The sequence below is a fragment of the Eublepharis macularius genome, chromosome 6, assembly GCF_028583425.1.
Source record: "Eublepharis macularius isolate TG4126 chromosome 6, MPM_Emac_v1.0, whole genome shotgun sequence".
Taxonomy (NCBI): Eukaryota; Metazoa; Chordata; class Lepidosauria; order Squamata; family Eublepharidae; genus Eublepharis; species Eublepharis macularius.
Genome location: NC_072795.1, coordinates 25,942,989 through 25,966,136, shown reverse-complemented (window position 1 = coordinate 25,966,136; position 23,148 = coordinate 25,942,989). Strand labels below are relative to the sequence as shown.

Genomic DNA, 23,148 nt, shown 5'->3' with positions numbered 1-23,148 from the left:
GGCAATGGCATGATGCCACTTCTGGAAAAAAAACCAGAAGAGATACCATACCCCTCTAGGAATCACCAGAAACTCTATGGTAAAAGTATATGGTAAAACTATAGACGTTTTGGCAATTTCTAGAGAGGACTTATGTCACTTCCAAGGAAAACATCATGTTCATTATTTTCATGGTCACAGATGGCTGATCCCCCCAAGCTTAGATTGGGGCCACACTGGGTAAATAAAAAGATTAACTCTTCCTCTAGTGCAGTTTTGTTCATCAGAATAGTCTCCCCGACACTATTTGCTCCCAAACAAGGGAGAGGGAGATGGAATGCCTGCCCACCCTCCTTTTAGGGCTAACAACAGCAAAGGAGCAATTGGGTTCTAACACAGAGAACACAAAGAGGGAGACAGTTAAATCCCAGTGCAGCCCTTCAGCCTGAATCCGGCCTCTGTGCTGTTTCTATTAACATTTGTTAAAACACTGGGAGGATCCAGCCATAGATCACCCAGCTTCTCCTCTGTTTTGACCCTGAGTAGACTGCAGTTATCTGTGCTGAAAGTATAGCATTATCTAGCCGAATATTATGAATGTCAGAGATGTACTGCTTTTGCATCCCAGGAGGACAGATAAACACTGTTATTCAAACTGCCACTAAGCTTGGCCTAAATCGACATTTAGAGGCAAATGAGAGGTTCCTGCTCAGGTGAAATGTCTAAAGGGTTTTTTAAAAAATAAGAAAAGGAGCTATAGTAAATAGTAAAATTTTGGGGTGGGATTCTCGCCCCCCCCCTTTTTTTTTGAGGTGAGACTGTACAGTGCTACCTGAGTTAAATTCCTGAGGAATTTGGGCGAAAGCACAGAAAGAATCCTTCCAGACAAAGAAGCCTTTGTCATGGTATGTTGTGCAATAGTCTGGGCTTGGACTTTTTGAGTGGCCGTCCCATGTCTGTGGCAGTATTTCCTGGAAGATGTCAGGGGGATTTCTGCCCTCCTGGTTTCCCAGCAAAGTTATGACAGTGTTATTTTGGAGAGCTTTTGGGGCAGCATGAGCCTGGACAAAGGGGAAATATCCCACACACATTGTTTTTAAATTGTTTTTATCTACTTTCATATCTGTTGTTTTGTTTATTTATTCATTTAAAATATTTCAATGCTACTTTCCCCTCCAAACTGGGCCCCCAATGTGGAGGACACCAAAACATCAAAGTTCTGGCTGTCCACTGAAGACTCCCCCCTCCCCAGGTTTCAGGAAGATTGGACCCTGTGGTCCAAATCTATAGGCCCCTGAACAAGGTGCTTCCAGCCACTCTCTATTGTTTCTTACAGGAAAAAAAAACATTTCCAAGGCTTTCCAGGCAAAGGGAAACTTCAAGCACAGGGGCAACCTCTGTCCAAAAGCCACTTCCCAAGGCAAGTCCCAATGCAGACTGAACCAACAAAGCCCATGAGAACCAAACTGAAGCAAAAGAATCCCATGAGAATCCGACTGAAGCAAGGGAACCGACATCAAAGCAGAGACAAGGCAAAACAGAACCAATAGGTCTAGTCACTGTTATGACATTCATTTCTCTTACATAAATTACATCTTAGTCTATATAATACTGAACCAAAAGGAAGCAAGAAAACTAATATCACACCAGTGAATACCACCAGAACCAATATCAACTAAGACAGTCTCAGCAGAACCAAACTGAAGCAAGGAAGGGCAGTGTTCCAAGCCCATCAAAATCAGTATCACGCAAAAGAATCCAGGAAAGCAGAATCCAGGGCCAATGCAAACATGACAGAATCAACCCAAACCACAGAATCCCAGCAGAACCAATGTCAAAAAACAAACTGGATCAAACTGATGCAAGGAAGGACACTGCTGGAAACCCAACAGAACCAACAACCAAAATTGAACCATTACCAGATAAGTCTGGGAAGCCTGCAAAGGAGGGAAACCTTACTCAGTCACTCACTCCCCCTCCCTCATGCCTCACCCCCTCCCATGGGGAAAAAAAGCTTAGGAAAGCCTTGGAAATTAGGGTGGGAGGAAGCTTACAAGAGCAGCCAACCAGCTTTAAAAATATGTAGCTGTGTTTGCCAGATAAATTCAGATGAGTTGGGTCCAGGAACAAACTGGGAGCCAATGTAGATGGAATAAGACTGGAGTGACATATATTTGAGTTTATACAGCATTGATTTAATTGTTATCCAGTAAACCCAGTTAATAGCAAATCGGCAATTATTCAAAATCTATTCAGTATACTAATACTGAATAACACACTCCTATGCATAGCAAAAACAACCAGGAAGGAGGCCTGATAACAGTTAATGGGGGAACGTCATGCACAAACAGAAGACAATGATAGAGGGAGACATATGAATTCCCCACCGAGGGAATTCTGAAGTTTCTCAGGTTTCCACCTGTCTAGCCTCAGATGACAAGGGCAACCTTAGCTGGGCCTCCAAAGATGGACAGAGTGGATGAGTAGTTTCATATGGAGGTAGGTGATCCTTCAGGTATGCTGATCCCAAACTGTATAGGGCTTTAAATGTCGATTCCAGCACCTTGAATTGGGCCCAGTACCAACCTGGGAGCCAGTGTAGATGGAACAAAACTGGAATTATATTTATTTATTTATTATTTAAAATATTTATATGCCACCTTTCCACCCAAAATAGCATCCCCAAAGCAGCAAACAACAAATATGAAAACATTTAAAACATTAAAATAACATATAGACATATAATCAAATGTTGTTGTTGTTCTTATGAAGCAAACACAGACACAAAAACAGGGAAGAGGCCAAGAAAAGTTTACTGGGGATACAACAAACCAGACAAAGAAGTCTTCACCTGCTGGAGGACATCAGTGGCATAGGGAATCAGGCTCAGTTCTGGTGCCATGACTGAGAAGATCCTCTCTTGGGTTGCCATCCATCTAGTCTCAGATGGCAGGGGCACCCAAAGCAGGCCTCCAAAGATGACTGTGGTGGAAGAGTAGGGTCATACGGGAGAAGGCAGTTCTTAAAGTGTGCTGGTCCCAAGCCAAGCCATATAGGCCTTTAAAGGTCAATCCCAGCACCTTGCATTGGGCCTGGAAGCAAGTTGGAAGCCAATTCAGATTGAACAAGACTGGAGTGGTATGGTCCCTATGATCCTTTCCAATCAACACTCTGGCCAATTGCAGCTTCTGAACAGTTTTCAAGGGCAGCACCAAATACAGCACAGTGCAGTAATCAAATCTAGATTTACGAGGGCATGTGCCACAGTGGCAAGATCTTTTTCACCCAGGAAAGGCCGGAGCTGGCTTATCAGCTGAAGCTGGTGAAAGGCACCCCTGGCCACTGCTGCTACCTCTTTATTCAACAGGAAGCATGGGTCTCGCAGCATTCCCAAGATGCATATCTGCTCCTTTAGGGGGAGCATAACCCAATCCAGAACAGGAGATATCCCAATTCCTGTGTCAAACCTTTCCCCCACCAATAATACCTCAGCTTTGTTGGGATTAAGTCTCAGGTGGTTAGCCCTTATCCATCCCCAAACTGTCTCCAGGCACCTGTTCACATTTTCCACAGCCTCCTTAGGATCTGCTGAAAGCACAAGCTAGAACTGAATGTCATCCACATATTGGTGACAACTCAAGCCAAAATCCCCAGATGACCTCTCCTAGTGACTTTACATAGATGTTGAAAATCATGGGGGACAAGAAAGAACCTTGTGGGACCCCATAGGCAAGAGGCCAAAGGCCAGAGTGGCAGTCCCCCATTTCCACAGTCTGAAACCTACTATTGAGGTAGGACTGAAACCACTGCAATACAGTGCCTCCCATTCTCATACCCAAAAGGAAGACTAGAAGGATACCATGATCTATGGTATCAAAAGCTATTGAAAGGTCAAGGAGAATTAACAGGGTTGCACTCCCTCTATCCATCTCCCAGTACAGGTCATCCACCAAGGTGACCAAGAACATTTCAGTCCCATGACCAGGACTAAAACCAGGTTGGACCAGATCCAAGCAATCCACTTCATTCAAGAATCCCTGAAGTTGCCCAGCCAGGACTTGTTCAATCACCTTGCTCAGGAATGATATATTTGAAACTGGATGGTAATCATTCCTCTCTCCTGGGTCCAGAGTAGGTTTCTTTAGGACATGCCACTGTCTACTTCAAGGTGGTTCATGTGGTCCCTATGACCCACTTCAGTCGATATGTTTTCATTTTTATTGATTTATCATATTTGTTTTGTGTGTTGTTACCTGCTTTGAGTCTTTAGATGATTAGGAGAAAGGTGGGTATATATGTTAAATAAGAAAGCTAGCAAAAGATGTACAATTTCCTAAGCTTTGGGACAGTCTCCCCAAGGACATCAGGAGAGCATGTGGAAAGTGCCATCAAACCATAGCTGGCTTACGGCGACCCCTGCTGGTTTTTTCAAGACAAGAGACTAAGAGAGGTGGTTTGCAAATGCCTGCCTCTGCAACCTTGGTCTTCGCTGGAGATCTCCCATCCAATTACTAACCAAGGCTCACCCTGATTAAATTTCGAGAGCTGATGAGATAGAGCTTGCATGAGCTATGCCTGTCAGGGCAGAGGGCGCTTAGCCTATTTATTTTTAGGGAACATGATAAAGCACTGCTATTTAGAAGGGAATTGAAAGGAAGCTAAATGTGTTCCCATGGCTGTAATTAACTATGTCTTTTTATGGCACTGGATTTTTTTCCTGATCCCATTGATTTTAATATGATTTTAGCTGTATTTGTTGCTTGCTATATATTTTTATAAGCTGCTTTGAGACCCTGTGGATGAGGAAGAGGGTATAAATATTTAGATGTTTTCTTCTATGAAACTTCAGCCACATCTCTTAAAAGAGTTTACTCAGAAGTCATTAGGTTTGCATTCTTCATTTTAATTGTCTCTTTATACAAGGGTCAAAATCAATAATAACATCTGATGGATTGGATCCAGATTAAATTTTCCACTAGTAGAAGGGATGGGGTAATTTCTATTAATTGCATCTTCCTTCTGCAGACCTGTAATTTCTCTCTCATGCCATTCCTGAGGTCCCTTTGCCCAGGAATAGCATTGAGGGGAGATTGGTGGGCAAAAACAGTAAGGAGGAATGCTCTGTTGTGCAGACAAAAGCTCCTTACGTGAGCAGAAAATGTAGTCTAGGTTTAGCCTAGGAATGGGAATTGTCAAATATTTGCTACAGGCTGCACAGAATAGCTCATGCTTGTGGCTTCATACCGTAAAGACACAAGACTCCTTGCCACTCCTACATGTCACTCATATATTGGAAGATTTAAGAACCACTGTAAGTTAAGAATTACAATACAGACAACTTGTTTCTGATGCTGATTAATTTCCTTCTGTATCTTTGTCTGTTCAGGGGGATGATGAGAGGGGCTTTAAATACTTGCAACTTGAAACGGCATCCTTCACTTGTAACAGCTGTTGTGGCAGAATGGAGGTTTGGTTCTCTTGTAAGATAGGCAGCAGATGCCTAACAACTCTAAAATGAACTCTGTCTTGTTATTCGTTCATCTGATACTGTGAGATTCCGGAAGTGACAGGAACTGGAGAAGTTTGGCCTATGATGACAATAGCTACTTCCTTGTATCCTCCAAAAAAGCACACAACCTATTTTAATTGTCACTTCAGGTATCAGTATCCTTTACCATGGACTGTAGATTCTACTGTTACTTCTACTACCCATGCACTAGTACTACTACCACAACCACAACTTATGTACTTCCATACTAATTGTAATAATGCACAATCCTCTATGGCATTACTCCAGAGCCTAATGATTTGAACTAGCTTAGATTTGTTCTGGACGGGATGGTACTGTTGATAATCTCTGTAATATTAATTGTAGAAGACCTAACTTGAGATGGATTGACTCAAAAAAAGAAGTCATGGCCTTCAGTTTTCAAGCAAAGCTGTTAATGATAAGATGTTTTGGAGGTCATTAATTTATAGGGTCACCTTAAGCTGGAAGCAACTTGATTGTGCATTAAATGAACAATATATGAGTAGCAGTAGTAATAGCAGTATGCAAAGGGAAGCTCCTCATTTTGCTAGGCATTTAGGGGAGGGGTAACAGGGAGAAATAAATAAGAAAGGAAAGGAAAACAACAAGAACTGCAAAAGACTTACCCAGTTTTTGCAAAACTTGCCCAATATCTCATCATAGACCTACTAAGTATCTCCTCTGCTTTGGTATAATTGGCTCTTCTCTCTAGAGGTAGTCCAAATACGAACTCTATTTCATAACCATGCAGTACTCCCATCCACTCTGGCCAAGGAAGTTTTGAAGATCTGTGCTCAAAGAAGTACAAGAAGGCAGTGTTTCCTGCCTCTACAAAATGTTTTATGAACTTTACCACGGGGCATATGAAATTGTAATCTCCGAAGACATCATCCATGGCATCACGGTAATTGAAAGGGTTTTCTTCATCCTCCCAGTCTGTATAGTGAAAATGTACGGATTCCAAGCTTAGGTCGTTCATTTCTGGAAAGGAGAACTTCAAACCTGCCCGAAAATCTGCATCATTAATTAGGCTGTTGTTGTCTTTGCTGAAGCCAGGTGCTCCGTAGGCGAGGAAAACTGCTCCTTCGTCTTTGTTCACACCCATCAAGATCTGTGTTTGTTTAAACTTCCCATTCTTTAGCAATGTTTCTGGCATTTCAGTAAGAAAGTCACCATCAACCACTGGAATAAAGTACAGCTCTAAAAGACTGCTGTACATTAAGACGGAAACTTCATTGCTAAGTATGTCCTGGGGATGTTTGCTTTGAAGACAATGAATGATCTCCACTTCGTTGCTACTTGTACATTGGAGGAGGTGAGCTAGAGCTAGCGTTCTTCTCCTCGCTTCAGAGGGGAGAAGTGCGCCCCAAGGAGCATTTCCAGCACCACTTTGCATGATTGCCCTAGTGAAAAGAGGATAGCTTTTAGGAGAAAGGAGATGGTAGCTGACAGCTCCTGCCCCGGCACTCTCTCCAAATATTGTCACACTCTTAGAATTACCGCCAAAGGCTGCTATGTTATCTTGGACCCATTGAAGTGCCAACCGTTGATCAAACAACCCAGCATTTCCTGGAGCTTCCTCATTCCCTGGCAAAGCCAAGAATCCCAGTGCCCCTAACCTGTAGTTCAGTGAAACAACAATGACTCTTTCCACTCGGGCTAGAAACTTGCCATCATAGACCGGCAGTGTGGATGTCCCCGACTGGAAGCCTCCTCCATAGATCCATACCATGACACTTGCATTTTTAGGCTTGGGTGAAGGAACCCACACATTGAGGTAGAGACAGTCTTCACTCAGGTTTGTGTTTGGGTTCCACATCTCTGATCCTGCAAATCCAGGGAAAGTGCTGTCAATGTTCTGATAGCAAGAGTTTGAATGCTTGGTGGCATCCCAAACTACAGTCCATTGTTTCTTAGGCTGTGGCTTTTTGAACCGAAGTGTCCCAGTAGGTGGCTCTCCATAAGGAATCCCAAGGAAAGCTGTTACAATTCCACCGAGTGCAGGCAAATTCACCCCTTTGACTCTTCCGCTCTTTGTGGCAACCTCTGTATCATCTTCTGGGACCACCTTCTTGACAAGAATATAGAGAAGAAGAAACCATATGATAATTCTTATGTGTCTGCATGCTCCATTAGCACATATCATGTTTCCTGAAGTAAAAACAAAAATAGGAGATTCTGATGCAGTAATACAAAGAAATGGTTCCATTCAGTTGGGGGGTGGATGGGTGGGGCCACTTACCATATCATCTGAAGGAAGTCTAAGCAGGGGAAACCAAAGAAAAGTAAACAGAACTGGTAGCCAAAGGAACATGCAACCAGGTTGCTGCATTACCACTATGAGTGAAGAGCAACCATAGAGGAGAGAGGATAAAAGAAAAAAAATAACAATGACAGTGATAATGTTTTGGAATTACCTGCAAATGTCACTTAAAACAATCTTTTAAAATGAATTTGAAGGTTCCTGCTTGGACAAAACGCTGAAGGAATGAGTTTTAAAAGAGATGAAAAAGACAGTGGTCTTTTTTGATTTTTTGGCTACCTTAGCTTGTCAGGTTCTCTTTTGTACCCTGGAATCAGATATAAATCTTAAAATCTTGTGATGTAAGAGGCAAGTCAAGCACAGCTGCTCCTACTTATTTTCTCACTGAGCGTTATCTGTCTTTTCCCTTCAGCAAGCAGTTCCCCAGGTGAACAGCACACAGTGGTTAAGAGAGAGGATGGTTAGCCGGGTTAGATAACGGACAGAAGCAGCTGTCTGATTTTCCTGTTTCAAATGCAGATACAAAGATCTCCCTCAAGTATCAGGGTTAAAAGGCTGAAATCTTTCTAAATTGCCAAAGAATTTCTTTTTCTGATCACATATCAGCTCAAGCTGAACAACCAAAGGCGAGATCAAGAATGTTGTGCTTCTTCATAGGACCAAGGCATCACTTTGGGCCTCTGTTTTCCGGAGGAAATGAGGAATATTTTAAATAAAGACCACGTACATTGCTGATAGAAATAGACAGCATGAGAATATAGCACAAATATATCTATAGTTGCAATAACAAGTGGTGCAGAACTGAAACCAAAGGCAAATAAATAAATATAAAGAAAAACAGGAACATTTAACTCATCTCTACTCCAAACTCTTCAACTTTCCCATCTTCTCTCCCTCTCAAAAATGGGGAGGGAGGGAGGAGAAATCACAAACAATATCCTAAGTTTGGTTGTGGAAAGTGCTGTCAATTCATAACTAATTTATGGTGACCCCTGCTGGGTTTTCATGGCAAGGGACTAACAGAGGTGGTTTGCTATTGCCTGCCTCTGCAGCCCTGGTCTTCATTGGATGTCTCCCATGCACGTACTAACCAAGGCCATCTCTGCTTAGCTTTTGAGATTTGACGAGATCAAGGCTTGCCTGAGCTATCCAGGTCAGGGCATCCTAAGTTTAGCGTAACATTATTTTAGAGGGTTTGTCTCTGTTTTGATTAATCTTGACGCCAAGGTCTGGAGCTCAATCTCTTATTAAAATGTGGATTCCCAGACAAACTATGTGAAACCCAAATAAAATAGAAAACATGTAGCTGTGAAACAGAGCTATGATTTTAAAAACCCTCAGTTGATAAACACTAGCAAAGGATTTTAGCCTAGCTAAACATAATTATTTTTCAGTTTCCTCCACTTCAGAAATGTACTCAAGGGGTTAGAACAAATTTCCCCTTTTGACCTCTGAAGAACCCTATGAAGGTCAAGGTAAGCAACACAGGTCAGCATTCTTTCCACTGCACTTCAGACTTCTGAATCACATTGGAATACAGAACCAAGTTAAATACAGAAGACAACAGCCCTGGATAGTCATTTGCAATTTTTCTGTCTTCAAGAAATCTTTTCCATGGAGAAGGATGGGGTCTGTAGTGGGAAAGGGAATTTACTGGAAATTGGCGATTTAGTCTGGATCTGACCCAGTGTGTTCTAAAAGTAAACAGACCGTTAATGCTTTTGTAACCCATGCCAGATGTATTATCTATTTACTAGCAACAAAGCCTGTTGTGGGAAAAAATACAACAGGCTCTAGAAAGGAGATGGTGGGCAGGCAGGAATTTCTTCCTTTGTCACTGATCCCAGGCAGGTGGGGCAGGCATGGCCACCTCCTCTGCACCTGATCCTAGCCAGGTGAATGGGGGGTGGGCATTACCTCCTGCTCCGCACCTGATCCTGGCTGGGTGAAGGAGGGGTGGGCATTGCCACCTACTCCATGCTTGATTCTGGCTGGGTGAAGAAGGGATGGGCATTGCCTCCTACTCTGCGCCTGATTCCAGCTGGGTAAAGGGGAGGCAATGTTGCCTGCTCCGCACCTGATTCCAGCAGGTTGAACGGGGGGCAGGCATTTCCTCCTGTTCTGCTCCTGATCCAGGCCAAGTGAAGGGGGAGCAGGCATTGCCTCATGCTCCGCTCCTGATCCTGGCTAAGTGAAGGGGGCGGGCATTTCCATCTGCTCTGCTCCTGATATCAGCTGGGTGATGGTGGGGGGGGCATTGCCACCTGCTTTGCTCCTGATCCCACCTGGATGATGGCGGGGTGTGGGCATTGCCACTTGCTCTGCTCCTGATCTCAGCTGGGTAAAGGGGGAGCAGGCATTGCCACCTTCTTTGCTTCTGATCCAAGCTGGGTGAAGAAAGGATGGCCATTTCCACCTGCTCTGCTCCTGATCCCAGCTGGGTGATGGTAGGGTGCAGGCATTGCCACCTACTCCACTCCTGTTCCCAGCTGGGTGAAGGTGGAGGGCAGGTATTGCCCCCTGTTCCATGTTTGATCCCAGCTGGGTAAAGGGTGGGCAGGCATTTCCACCTGTTCTGCAACTGATCCCAGCTGGGTGAGAGCGGCAGGCAGGCACTGCCACCTGCTCCACTCTTGATCTCAGCTGGGTGAATGCGGGAGGCTAGCATTGCCACGTGTTCTGTTTCTGATCCCAGCTGGGTGAAGGCAGGGGGTGGACATCACCATCTGCTCCACTCCTGATCCCAGCTGGGTGGAGATGGGGAGCCGGCATTGCCACCTGCTCCCCTCCTGATCCCAGCTGGGTGAATGTGGGAGGCTAGCATTGCCACGTGTTCTGTTTCTGATCCCAGCTGGGTGAAGGCAGGGGGTGGACATCACCATCTGCTCCGCTCCTGATCCCAGCTGGGTGAAGATGGGGAGCTGGCATTGCCACCTGCTCCCCTCCTGATCCCAGCTGGGTAAAGGGCAGGCGAGCATTGCCACCTGCTCTGCTCCTGATTCCAGCTGGGTGAATGTGGGGGATGGGCATTGCCATCTGTTTCTGGCTGAGTGAAGGCAGGGGGTGGGAATTGCCACCTGCTCTGCTCCTGATCCCAGCTGGCTGAAGGCAGGTGGTGGGCATTGCTTCCTGCTCCACGCCTGATCCCGGCCTGGGATTTCCACTGTGGAGTGCTCTCTGGAGGTCTGGCTGCTCATCTGGGCTTCCCTCCACAGCAGTGCCCTCTGGTGGTACACCAGGGTATGAAGTGAGTTGTCTTGAATATGCTTAGCCTTTTATATAGTAGGATTTATTTTATATTCTGCCTCTCCAGGGACCTGCTTGAGGTGGCTCACAAACTAACACATTACAACCAGAGCAACGGCATAAAAATAAGCCAAGGACATTAATTCCTTCCCCCAATAAAACAGCATCAAAGAAGAAAAAGAATGTGCTGCCGAGTCACAACTGATTTACGGTAATCCCATTCACATGGCCTTCAAGGCAAGAGACACACAGAGGTGGCTTGCCATTGTCTTTCTCCAAGTAGCAACCCCACCCTTCCTTGGGAGTTTCCCATCCAAGTATCTACTGTGGCAGCCCCTTAGCTTCCAGGTTCTCACAAGTTTAGCTAAGCTGTTCTATTTGGCCTGCTAAAGCAGCATTGAGGAATGTTTGGACTGCTTTGAACCAATTACAATGACAGACCTTAACAGGATCCCAGCATGTATGAAAGCCATTACTTGTGCGCTTGATCCTTGCCCATCTTGGTAGTTAAAATCAAGTAAAGTTCACATAAGTGAACCACTGAGATCTATTGTAAATCAGTCACTAAATCAGGGTACCTTCCCCCAGCCACTCAAACAGGCAGTTATCCATCTGCTAATTAAAAAGTCATCTCTATACAAAGTTGATGTGGCCAATTATCATCCAGTCTCTAATTTGCCCTTTCTGGGCAGAGTGATTGAGAGAGCAGTAGCTGACCAACTCCAGATCTTCTTGGAAAACTCTAGCACTCTAGTCTAGATCCTTTCCTGTCTGGATTCAGACCAGGGCATGGGACAGAGACAGCACTAGTAGTGTTAGTGGATGATTTCCGTCTAAATATAGACAATGGCCATGCCTCCTTATTGCTCCTCCTGGATCTATCTGCAGCCTTTGACACAGTAGATCATGCCATCCAGTTGAGACATTTAGAAGCAGAAGCGGACATCAAAGGATGTGCCTTGGAATGGTTTAAATCATTTCTCACGGAACGGACTCAAAGGGTTGCCATCGGAGTTCAGCTATCTCTAGAATGGGAATTATCTTGTGGGGTCCCACAGGGTGCAATCTTATCTCCCATGTTATTCAACCTCTACATAAAACCTTTAGGAAAACTCATTCGCAGCTATGGAATGGGATGTCATCAATATGCAGATGATACCCAACTCTATATCTCGCTATCCAGGTTATTCTGGAAGCAGCTGTCTGGACCAATAAAGATGTATCTTGCTTCTGATTGAACCATGTCTTGTTCACTGGGTCCAACTTTAAGTAAGGATTCCTTTAAAATCTGGGTTGAAAGAGGCAGCGCGTTAAAGCTACCTGGAAGTCAGCATCTCCTCTCAGCTGCTTCCAGAATACAGGTCCTCACAGGATGCAGTAGAATCCTTAGATCACTTCCTGATAGCCGTAGTAAAATGGCTGAAAAATAACAAATTAAAATTGAATCCAGACAAGACTGAAGTGATGCTTGTTGGAAAGTCAGAGATCTTGAAAAACATTGTACTCCCCACCTTCAATGGAGTTCGTTTGACCCTTGCAGACTTGGTGAAGAATATAGGCGTTATACTGGATCCAGCACTACTACTAGAAAAACAAGTTAAGGCAGCTGCAAAAACCGCTTACTACAATTTCACTCTAGCCTGGAAAATGGCTTCTTATCTTGACACGGCCAAGCTAGCCACCTAGATCCATGCTATGGTAACATCAAAATTTGACTATTGTAATGCATTATACATTGGTCTCCCATCTAAGCTAACTAGAAGGCTCCAATTTGTGCAAAATGCTGCAGCTCGACTATTATCAGGAGCAAGCAGGAGCTTGAACATCACTGCCATCCTACAGTCACTCCATTGGCTACCAATCGGTTACCGTGCTCAGTTCAAGGTAGTGGTTATTACATACAAAGCCCTTCATGGCCTTGGTCCAGCATACCTACAGGACTGCCTCTCTCCCTATGTCCCTCCATGGCAGCTTCACACATCTGAACAGGATCTCTTGTAGGTGCCAGCCTGTACATGGGCGAAATCAACAGCAGCCCATACACGGGCTTTCTCTGTGGTGGCCCCAACCCTATGGAATGGCCTGCCTGAGGAGCCCCCACCCTCCTGGCTTTCCACAAACAATGCAAAACTGAATTATTCAAAAAAGCCCTTTTTTCAGCTGAGAGGATGGTATTGTAGGAAAGAGATCCCAGATGTCTCTCTAATGAGTTAAAAACTATAGATTTCACCATTATGTTGCCTTACATATTATCTGTTGCTTTAAATATGTACTCCTATATCCTACCTGTGCTTTATGTTGTTCAATGTAAGTCCTAGAATTGATTATATTCTGTTTCAGCAATTCCTCAACCCCATACTGGACCCTTGCTAATACTATATCTTTGTAAACTTATATGGAAAGAATATCTCAGTTAAAAGCCTCAATAAAAAGACATGGTGTGGAGTGCCTAAAAGAAAGCAAGGTAGGTGCCAAGTAAGCCCCAAGGGACTGGACAGTCCGAAGGCAAGGTGCCACCACTGGAAAGCTCACTTCTGCAAGTAGGGGAAGGGAGACGATGGCTTGAAAATGTTAGAAGTAGGAATGTCTGGTGAACAAAGAATGAAGAGAAGAAATCCCTACCATACAGGGGGCAGCAAGGATTAGTCAGATGGGAATGTGAGGACAGCGCCTCTCTTCTCTGTTAAGTGTCACTTCCTTGTCTTGTCTCCTGTTGGGCTTAACAAGGGCAATATCCTCCTCTCTCCACACTCAGAGAACTCTCTCTCTCTTAGATAGCCAGCTGCTTTCTCTATCTCTCTCCTGCACTATCAACAATTTAGTTCCTAAATAAACTTTTCCTACACTTTAAACCAGTACTGCATAACTACCGCTGTATTTTTGGCACTCTGCCAACAGAAAAGAGCTCTTACATAGTAAGCTGGACAGGGGAAGAGTAGGTGGTTTTTCAAGTACTCCAGTCCATTAGGACCTTAAATGTAAGAACCAGCATTTGAAATTGTGCCCAGAAACAAACAGGGAATCCAGTGCAGATTTTTCAGAACAGGGGTGATGCAAGAATAATGGGAGGAACAATATTGGGTTCATACTTGGAGTCATAGTTGTTCAAATGTATAGGCTTCATGAAGAGGTTTAAAGGCAATAACTCCTTACTTTGTACCCATATTTATTATTTATGCATTTAGAAATATAAATCCCACTTTTATCCCCAATGGGAACCTCAAACTGCTTACAACATCATTCTGCCATTTTCTATTTTATCCCCACAACAACCCCGAGAGGCTGGGAGTGAATGACTGGTCCAAGGTTACCCAGCAGCTTCCATTGCAGGTTAACCTGGGTCTACCAGATCCTAGTCTGCACACTCTGGTTCTTGCCATTTCCAAAGAGGCAACTCCTATTTTAAAATGTTATGCGATTAGTTGTACAGTCCACCATATTTTGCGCTAACTGAAGTTTCCAAGTTGTTTTTTAAGGGCAACCGCTGTACTTAACGTTTCGTGCTGATTTATTAAAGTGCAAATTCAGTTGAGAAATGGGTATGGGAAATTCGGTGTGAATAAAAAGGATATGGCAGACAAAGGCTCATTGGTTCAATTTGCACAGGGGACAAAGAAGAGCAACATGGTGATGTTGGTTACAAGTTACAGCTGAGAGAAATTGGAAATCATCGAGTCCTCCTGAGTTCTCATGGCTACGGCTTTAAACAGCCCCATTCTAGGTTTTCTGAGAAGTACTTCTAGCCTTAAAAGGAGCAAAGTTAATTTCTGTGGAAAATACAGCTGTGCCTCTCATTTAGGGCCGTTTTGCTTATTGCCTGCTTAGAGTTGAAAGCTGAGAAGGGAAAATAGGAACATTTTTGCTTGAAGTGCTTCCTAAGTATGTGAGAGCATCAAAGGAACAGAAGGAGAGAGGGAGGATTATCAGAGACCATATTTCACAGATTCAGTTGAAGGCAAAAGCAAATAAAAAAAAAATACGGGCTGGTTATTGAGAGGAAAGGATTTAAAGTAATAGTAGATATGATACAAAACCTCTTGGGATGGTTCATAAAGAAATGGAGAGAATTATCCCATGTTAATCCAGCATTAAACTTTACCTATCTAAGACCTTGCAGGGACTTGTACACCTGTGAACTTGATGGTTTGAGGGTAATAAAATTGCTCTGCATTGTATGTGTGTGTTTGGATGCAATGCTTTGCGCAAAGTATGTCTTCAGGCCCAAGTTCTGATCTGATGGATCAAAGTTCTGATCTGTCCACCTATTGGAAACTGGGGGGTCGGGGAAAGATGAAACATGCCATCATATTTCCTGCCACAAATCATGGGCTTAGTATTGCCTGAGTTGAAAATATTAATAGCTTATTTGGCAAGTGTATATATGCTGCATGAAGGCCTTGTATACTGGGTGCCTAAGGGTTCTCCCTTCCCTCAGAGCACTGTCCTTGGGTGTGATGCTACTGCCCCCCTTGGGATAGAGGCCTCAGAGAGAACAACAAGGTTATTTGCTGCTTCTACCTCCCCATGTAAGGCGGAGGTAGGAACTCATCACAGGCCTTTCCTTCACAATCATTGTTGTCCCCTTTTGGGGTTCCGTAGAGGGCAGTGATGCTTTATGTCTCTTCAAGCTTCCTCAATCTCATGGCTTCTCAAATGAATCCTGGAGCAGACTCAAAAACCCTACTGGGCAGTCAGACGTCATCATCATACAGGAGTCCTGTCAAGTAGAGAGACTAACTCCCCTATAAAGCAAATCTCTGAAGGTTCATCTGGGCTGTTCATCTGAGGTGTGGCTTGAACTCAGGGCCAAGCTACAAGTGACGAATGACACTTGAACGGCAAGTGGATTGAGTGGAGCGCAAGTGAACAGGGAGAAATACACTTGCCGTTCAAGTGTCATTCGTCACTTGTAGCTTGGCCCTCAGCGAGAGGCCTGGTTTGTGATTCTTTCAGTCACACCTTGGAATTCCCTTCCATCTGGAACTCTGGTGGCCCTTATGCAATCCATGAATGGCCACTGCCCACTGGTGACAGTACCACGGAACTTCCAGCTGGACTATTTTTGCTTCTGGTCAGGACAAAAAGAAGACAGTGCCAATGCTTGGCAGTGGCACCCTTAGGGCTCTTCACATTAGGACTTGTGGGATTCACCTAATCCAGAAGGTGGCCCACGTGTGGAAAGTGATAGTTTCAATTTCCAGACCCTCCAGGTTGGAAAATAGTCTATCTGTTCCATATATTGGAGGTCAGTGGGCATTATTTTCTTGCCTAGGAAAAGAGATTTCAGTATAGGGGACAATATGTGTCACATGGGCTAAAGACTAAACTCTTGAATATATTCAAGATTACATTTTTCAAAAAGCAATGCACATTTCCCAACCTTTTGTTTTTCTATCCTTATTGCAAGAGTCCTCTTGTTGATCTTCCGAGCACCTAGGGAGTGGGAGGCACACAATGGATTCTATGAAGAGTGGAGCCAATCACAAAATGTTATGAGGCTGTAAGCCAGTGAAGTCAGCTATTTCTGAATTGGTGTTCCTCTTGGACAGAAAGGTGAAACATACTGGGTTCTTCTAAAACACTTTGTGCTCCAGTGGGGTGAAGGAAAGCCAGCACTAAAAGTTTGTTTTGAGAGATGTGTAATCAAATAAGTAAAATTATGAAAGCAAGCTGACAGACAATCAGCCAATCCTGATTTGCCTCATCAAATCCTGGTTTAGTGTTTTTGTTCTTTCCTACTTATCCTGCATAGACCTAGTTGGCATCCCATCTTGTACAGAACTTCCAGAGCTCTCTCAACCCCACTCACCTCATTGGGTGATTGTTGTGGGGACAATAATAGCATACTTTGTAAACCTCACTGAGTGGGTGTTAAGTTGTCCTGAAGGGCAGTATATAAATCGAATGTTGTTGTTGTTGTTGTTGTTGTTGTTGTTGTTACTACTACTACTACTACTACTACTGAGGTGTCCAACTAAGGGCAAACAGCACTGCATTAACTTCTGTACTATTGACTAGTACAGATCCATGCACCCTTCTTTGGGCACATGGAGGCTCTCCGGCTTTTTATATTAACTCTTTCCTTACAGAAACTCTGAATTGATTTCCTTGTGGATTTAATTAATCCTGGACCCCATTCACGAATTTGCTCCCTCAAGAGTCCAATACCACCCCCCTTCATCTCATAATGAGACTTTTTTACCATTCTTAGACACTCATCCCTATGTGTCACATCTGCTCTTTCCTAAAGTAGACTCTGAGCTAAACTACAAGAGACAAATTACATGAGGACACACATGTAAAGGGAGTCACAGTGTTAGCCAGGAAGCTGAGTTTTAAAAGACGTTTATCAATTTCCCTCTGCAAAGATGGCTCCTCAGGGGGTTTGTTTATTTCCTCTTCAGTCGCTAAAGGCTCTATCAGTTTCACCTCCCCTTCTAGGAGGCGAAGAGGAAATAAACAAACCCTCTGAGGAGAGATCTTCCCTGGCTCTGTAGAGAGGGGAAATTGACAGAGCCTTCCAATCTGTCTTTTAAAACTCAGCTTCCTAGCTAATATTGCAGCTCCCTTCATGTGAGTGTCTTCGTTAATTTGTCACTTGTAGTTTTGCTCTCTGACAGCAGCTGCTACACACCAAAGTCACACTCCATCCCAGGTTTCTTCGTATTCCATAACTGGGCTTTCTTCTCCCCACAAACATCACCTGCCAACCACATACTGCACTCTCCAAAGAAAAGTTCCAACACGTGATAACACAAAACACTGAGACTAGTATTCGTTGGCAGCTTTTATGAATGACTTTACTGCAGGAACACTCTTAGTGAATCCAGCAAAGCTTCCTTTGATGGCATATAATTTTCCATACACATGAAGTGTACCTGGAAGAAGTGTGCTCAGGTTTGTGGGCCTTTGTTTTATTTATTCATTTCTTTTATCTAGCTTTTTCCACAACAGAGACCCAAAGCAGCTTACAAAATACAATTTAAATGAACAATCGGGGAGAGGGGAGTTAAATAAAATACATTTTGGGTTCACTAGGTCAGGTTAGTCTAATCTACAGGCTGTAAGCCCTGGGCATGGACTCAAAGGCTGACAAGCCCTTTGGCTCTTGCCCTTCAGTTTGGGCCAAAAGCTTTTCATCTCTGACTGGGCTCAGGTTTGAGTGCCTGCAAACAGGAAGGAAAACAGAAGCTCAGTCGGGATGTTATGTGGCTGGCAGATACGTTTCCAGGAATCCCCTCACTTTCTAGTCCTTTAATAAAAGAGTGGAAGTGGCGGGGTGTGTGTGTGTGTGGTGTGACAGATATGACTGTTGCCATACAGACTAACAATTGAGAGCATAGACAGGGAAACTGCTGGTGAGAGTCAATGAAGGTGGCAGGGGTTTGGATTTGGAGCCATTCTTTCCAGACATCTCTCTAGTCCAGAGAACATGAGAAGCAGTTACAGGGAATAAGCCAGGATTTCTCTAGATTCCAGAATTTCTGCAACTGTGGGCCAAGCTACAAGTGACGAATGACACTTGAACGGCAAGTGGATTGAGTGGAGGGCAAGTGAACAGGGAGAAATACACTTGCTGTTCAAGAGTCATTCGTCATGTGTAGCTTGGCCCTGTGTCATATAAACCCGCAGTTAAGATTATGGTTAGTCTCTAATCCTGGTTTCAGATCCGATTTGAGTTACTCTAAGTAACCATCGGATTTGAGTCCAGCGGCACCTTAGAGACAACAAGATTTTCAGAGTGTAACCTTTCGAGAGTCAGAGCTCCTGTCTTCAGACATGGGTTTAGAAGGGTGTAAATCTGCTTTGGATTGCACAATGAAGCATACACATAAATCTGCAGCTGAAATCAGCTAATGTGCTTACCTTTGGCTGAATTATGCCCCATCTTTTCCAAATAAACAGATTATAAGAGAAAAACAAATAAGAGAAAAAACAAATACTTTTCATAAACCACAGAAGTAAAGGGTAAAGTATTTATGGTTCTTATCAGAAGAGATTTGGAAGCACTGTGATAATTTGCCTCAAATATGCAAGTAGACGTAGAACAGAAATGCAGGGGTAAGGGGGGAGGGTTGGACACGCTGATTCACACTTTCAGGATATCAAGACTAGACTATATATTCAGAAATAAATTTGATTGAATTCAAAGGGGTTTATTCCCAAGGAACTGTAGTATTACATCCCTGAGGGCATTCCAGCACACTTCTACATGCACCTTACTCCTATTAATTTCAGCATAATGTAAGCGTGCATACGTTTGTGCTGGCTTACAGCCAATGACAGCTATTAAATATGTTCACTGAAACTATCTGCAATGTTCAGCATGTCCCAATTGTCCATGTACTAGCTTGTGTATTTATCACCCCCCCCCCCTCGGCCATAAGGCTAAGGGTTAAAACCATGCACGCAAAAAGTCAGGCATTCTTTTATTGTGAAGCAAAGCTCTCACAAAGAGGTTTGAAGTTACCTTCAAATGTTGCCAAAAGCCAGCACTCAGCTTCAAACTTTGACTGCAGTTGTTTGGAATAAAATAATTTGATTCTTGTACTGAAATAAACTCAGGTAACATAAAACAGTTTGAACGGAGTAAACTAACTTTATGACACTCTGTGTAAAAAGAGGTCAGAAGACTGCTGCAGGCTGTTATCCTGAGCCAAATGGAGATACATTCTTAGCTACATTTACATATTTTTTTCAACAAAAAAGTTTTTTTCCATTAGTCTTAGCCCATGAGAGTTAAACAGAACGAACTTCGGCATTCTCATTCAGTGAAGCAATACAATTCATTTCAATGATTGTTTCCTCTGCTTGCAAATATTTAGCCAACCAAGAAATCTATACACAAGGCTATGTAATCTCTATTTAAATACAGAAGATGGTTGAATTAATAAATGATTTTTCCTGGTAGTTCAGTTTTAATTTACTTAGCCCAGGATCCGTTGAATAATACTATGGTTCGATTCACATGCCTGCTTATTTGGTCCATCAGTTCCATTTGCAGAATAGACTTAGTATTCCCGACAGAGCAACAAATGGACAGAGCAGAACGTTATAGCAGAGCACAATTCCCATACAAATCGAGCTGAACTGTAGCTTACGCTGATAGAGATGAAAGTAAATAGAGAATCTCTTACCCCAATTTGTATTACAGAGATGCCACAGTTTTTTTTAAAGAGCCCAAGATCTTTAGTGCTTCACCAAAATGCACTGTTCGGCTGCTTCTTTAAAGCTTGCAAATTGGACCGTGCTGACATTATAATCAACTGTTTAAAACTAAGCTCGCGAGACTTGGCAACGGCAATTTGATCTGAAGGCAGGCGTTCCTTATATCTGACATCTGTTCAAAGGATAATGCCATAGTTGTTGAAAGGCTTTGGAGCTAGCAGGGAATCTGAGCATTCCAACTTTGACGAATTTACAGGGAAAGGGGAAAGAAGTAATTTGGAATGAAAGCAGCACACGTTTACTGAAGAAAGCCAGTTTGTTAAAGGTATTAACAAAAACATGTTCAGCTTTTTTTAAAAAAAATAAAAGGCTTTTTTCTTGCAAAGAAAAACCTTCTGTGTATTCTATAACATTCACAGACAGAAGGGCTATAGAAATTATTTCACTGTAGCACTGGTCCTAAGTTGGCTTGTCCCCAAAACTTGATTATATTCCAAATTAATCCTACATGGTTTAGGACTGAGGGCCAAGCTACAAGTGACGAATGACACTTGAACGGCAAGTGGATTGAGTGGAGCGCAAGTGAATAGGGAGAAATACACTTGCCGTTCAAGCGTCATTCGTCACTTGTAGCTTCACCCACAGTTCCAATCCACCGTAATGAAGCTTGCTGCATGCCCCTGGTCTAATCAGTCTTTTCCTCAGCCTAGCCTACCTCGCAGTGTTGTTGTGAAGATAAAAATGGAGAAAGGGAGAACAATGTACCCTGCCCTGAGGTCCTTGGTGGATTAAAATGTACTAAATCAATAGAGTTGAGAATCTGTGGTAGGTTCTGCCACCAATCTCTTTGAATTGTAAAAAAAAAACAAAAAACAAGAAGGACAAAGAAGAGCAGGAATGTGTTGTGAAGCTTTAAGAATGGGTCCCAGATTAAAGGTGGGCTCTGTATGTAAATGACAGGTGTCAGAGAAGTAAAGGCATTTTCTGGAGTGAAATGATTTCAGGAATATACCAGGCTGTGTCTGTCCACACTGTTCAGCTGAGCATGAGACTACTTGTTAGGATTTTTAATGATTGAGGAAACTAGTGTTCTAAACAAGCAGAGGAGTTAGCCGTGTTAGTCTGTGGTAGCAAAATCAAAAAGAGTCCAGTAGCACCTTTAAGACTAACCAATTTTATTGTAGCATAAGCTTTCGAGAATCAAGTTCTCTTCGTCAGATGCATGATACAGAGATTGGTCAAATATAGAAGAGGAGGGAGAGAAGGGGAGGGGAGAGAAAAGAGGCAATTAGGGGGGGAAAGGGGAAGGTGCAACCGAAACATTCCTTTGCTAGTATATGTAAACCAACTGATCCACACACCAAAAGGAGATGTTTACATATACTAGCAAAGGAGTGTTTTGGTTGCACCCTCCCCTTTCCCCCCCTAATTGCCTCTTTTCTCTCCCCTCCCCTTCTCTCCCTCCTCTTCTATATTTGACCAGTCTCTGTATCAGGCATCTGACGAAGAGAACTTGATTCTCGAAAGCTTATGCTACAATAAAATTGGTTAGTCTCAAAGGTGCTACTGGACTCTTTTTGATTGTGCAGAGGAAGAAAAACCATCTTTCCCAACCTGAACCGTCCACAGGGGCTGTTAATTGTCCTGTTAGGGTGAGGCACATGCAGCTTATCCATATATATGCAGCTCCTCAAAGGGGCATGGAGCACCCCAAGTCCATTTCTGGACAGGAAAACTGTGTGTGTGCAGGGAGAGGCTTCTGCCACAAGAAGAACATCTTCTGCTGGAGCAAGGCTCTGCTGGGGGGCAGCAGCAGAAGTGGGTCACAGACTCTATGCCCTGTGTGCCCTCTAAGGAAATTGGTTGGACTACTGTGTGAAACAGGATGTTGGACTAGATAGACTGCTGGTGTGATCCAGCAAGCTCTTCTTAGGTTCTTATGCTCCCACATATTTAGTTGTGTCTTGCAAATAAGAGGGTTTTTTTAAAAAAAAACCTATAAAACACTGTATTGTCCTTTCTCTGTTGTATTGTGAACACTGATAGAATAGCAGTTGCAAATGCATACTGTAACAGTGCATTATAGAAATCTAGGATAATATACTTATAGTGCTATCCTAAACAGAGTTAGGCCCCTCTAAGTCCCTTGAAGCCAGTGGGATGGGAAGGCTGTAACTCTCTTTAGGATTGCACGGTACAGCATACCAAAACATCATACCAAAGTTTTGGTTTTGAGAGCTTATAGGGAAGGGGTTTAGACACAGGTAAAGGCAATGGGCTCATGGAGAAATTCCCCCCCCCCCAAATTCTCTTGGCTCCTGCAAATTGCCTGTCAACATACAAAGCTGTCTTCTACTGAATCTGACCATTGGCCTATTCAAGTCAATATTAGAAGTATGCAAAAGGAAACTCCCAAGCTGAAGAGATGCATGGAAATCACTGTTTCAAACAATTACCTTCTTTCTCCAGAATGGAAAGACAAACTCAAGATGCTTGGAATAATGAAACCCACTGCCTTTTCAGGTCCTGATGCTTACCACCCATGCGGCATGAGCACCTGTTTTTCTTTTATTGCATTTCTTGGAAATGGCATCTTTCCCTTCCAATCAGTCTCTTTCAAGGGAGGATCAAGTGCACCCCCAGCCAATCTACTGATTTCCTGGACAATGACATTTCTTCCTTCCAATCAGACCCTAGTAAGGAAGGAGCATAGAGCATTTGCAGCCAATCACAAGTTGCAGAGGACTGCCATTCTCTTTCCTCCCTCCTTTGTGGTTGGAGAAACAATTTTCTTTGAATTTCCTGTGAAAGTAGAAAGTCTAGGCTTGTTAAGCGGCTTGTATAATTCAAACCCTTTGCCCAATTTGCTTGAAACTTGGAGTTTCTTTGCAGGACAGGCAGAAGACAATCTGCTGCAATTTTGTGACATTTGCTTGAAAACTGACTCCCCCCCACCCCGCAG

General features: G+C 43.4%; 1 protein-coding gene across 1 annotated transcript in view; it reads right to left on the bottom strand.

Moving 5' to 3' along the window:
• Positions 1-20,244, bottom strand: part of BCHE (butyrylcholinesterase) — a 76,395-nt gene extending 56,151 nt beyond the window's left edge. Inside the window, exons 1-2 of the mRNA XM_054984233.1 lie at positions 20,156-20,244; positions 6,136-7,660 (exon numbers count right to left, since the gene is read on the bottom strand). Of these exons, the coding sequence (XP_054840208.1) occupies positions 6,136-7,655 (1,520 nt within the window). The 5' untranslated portion in view covers positions 7,656-7,660; positions 20,156-20,244. The remainder of the gene's footprint in view (positions 1-6,135; positions 7,661-20,155) is intronic.
• Between the last annotated feature and the right edge of the window lie 2,904 nt (positions 20,245-23,148).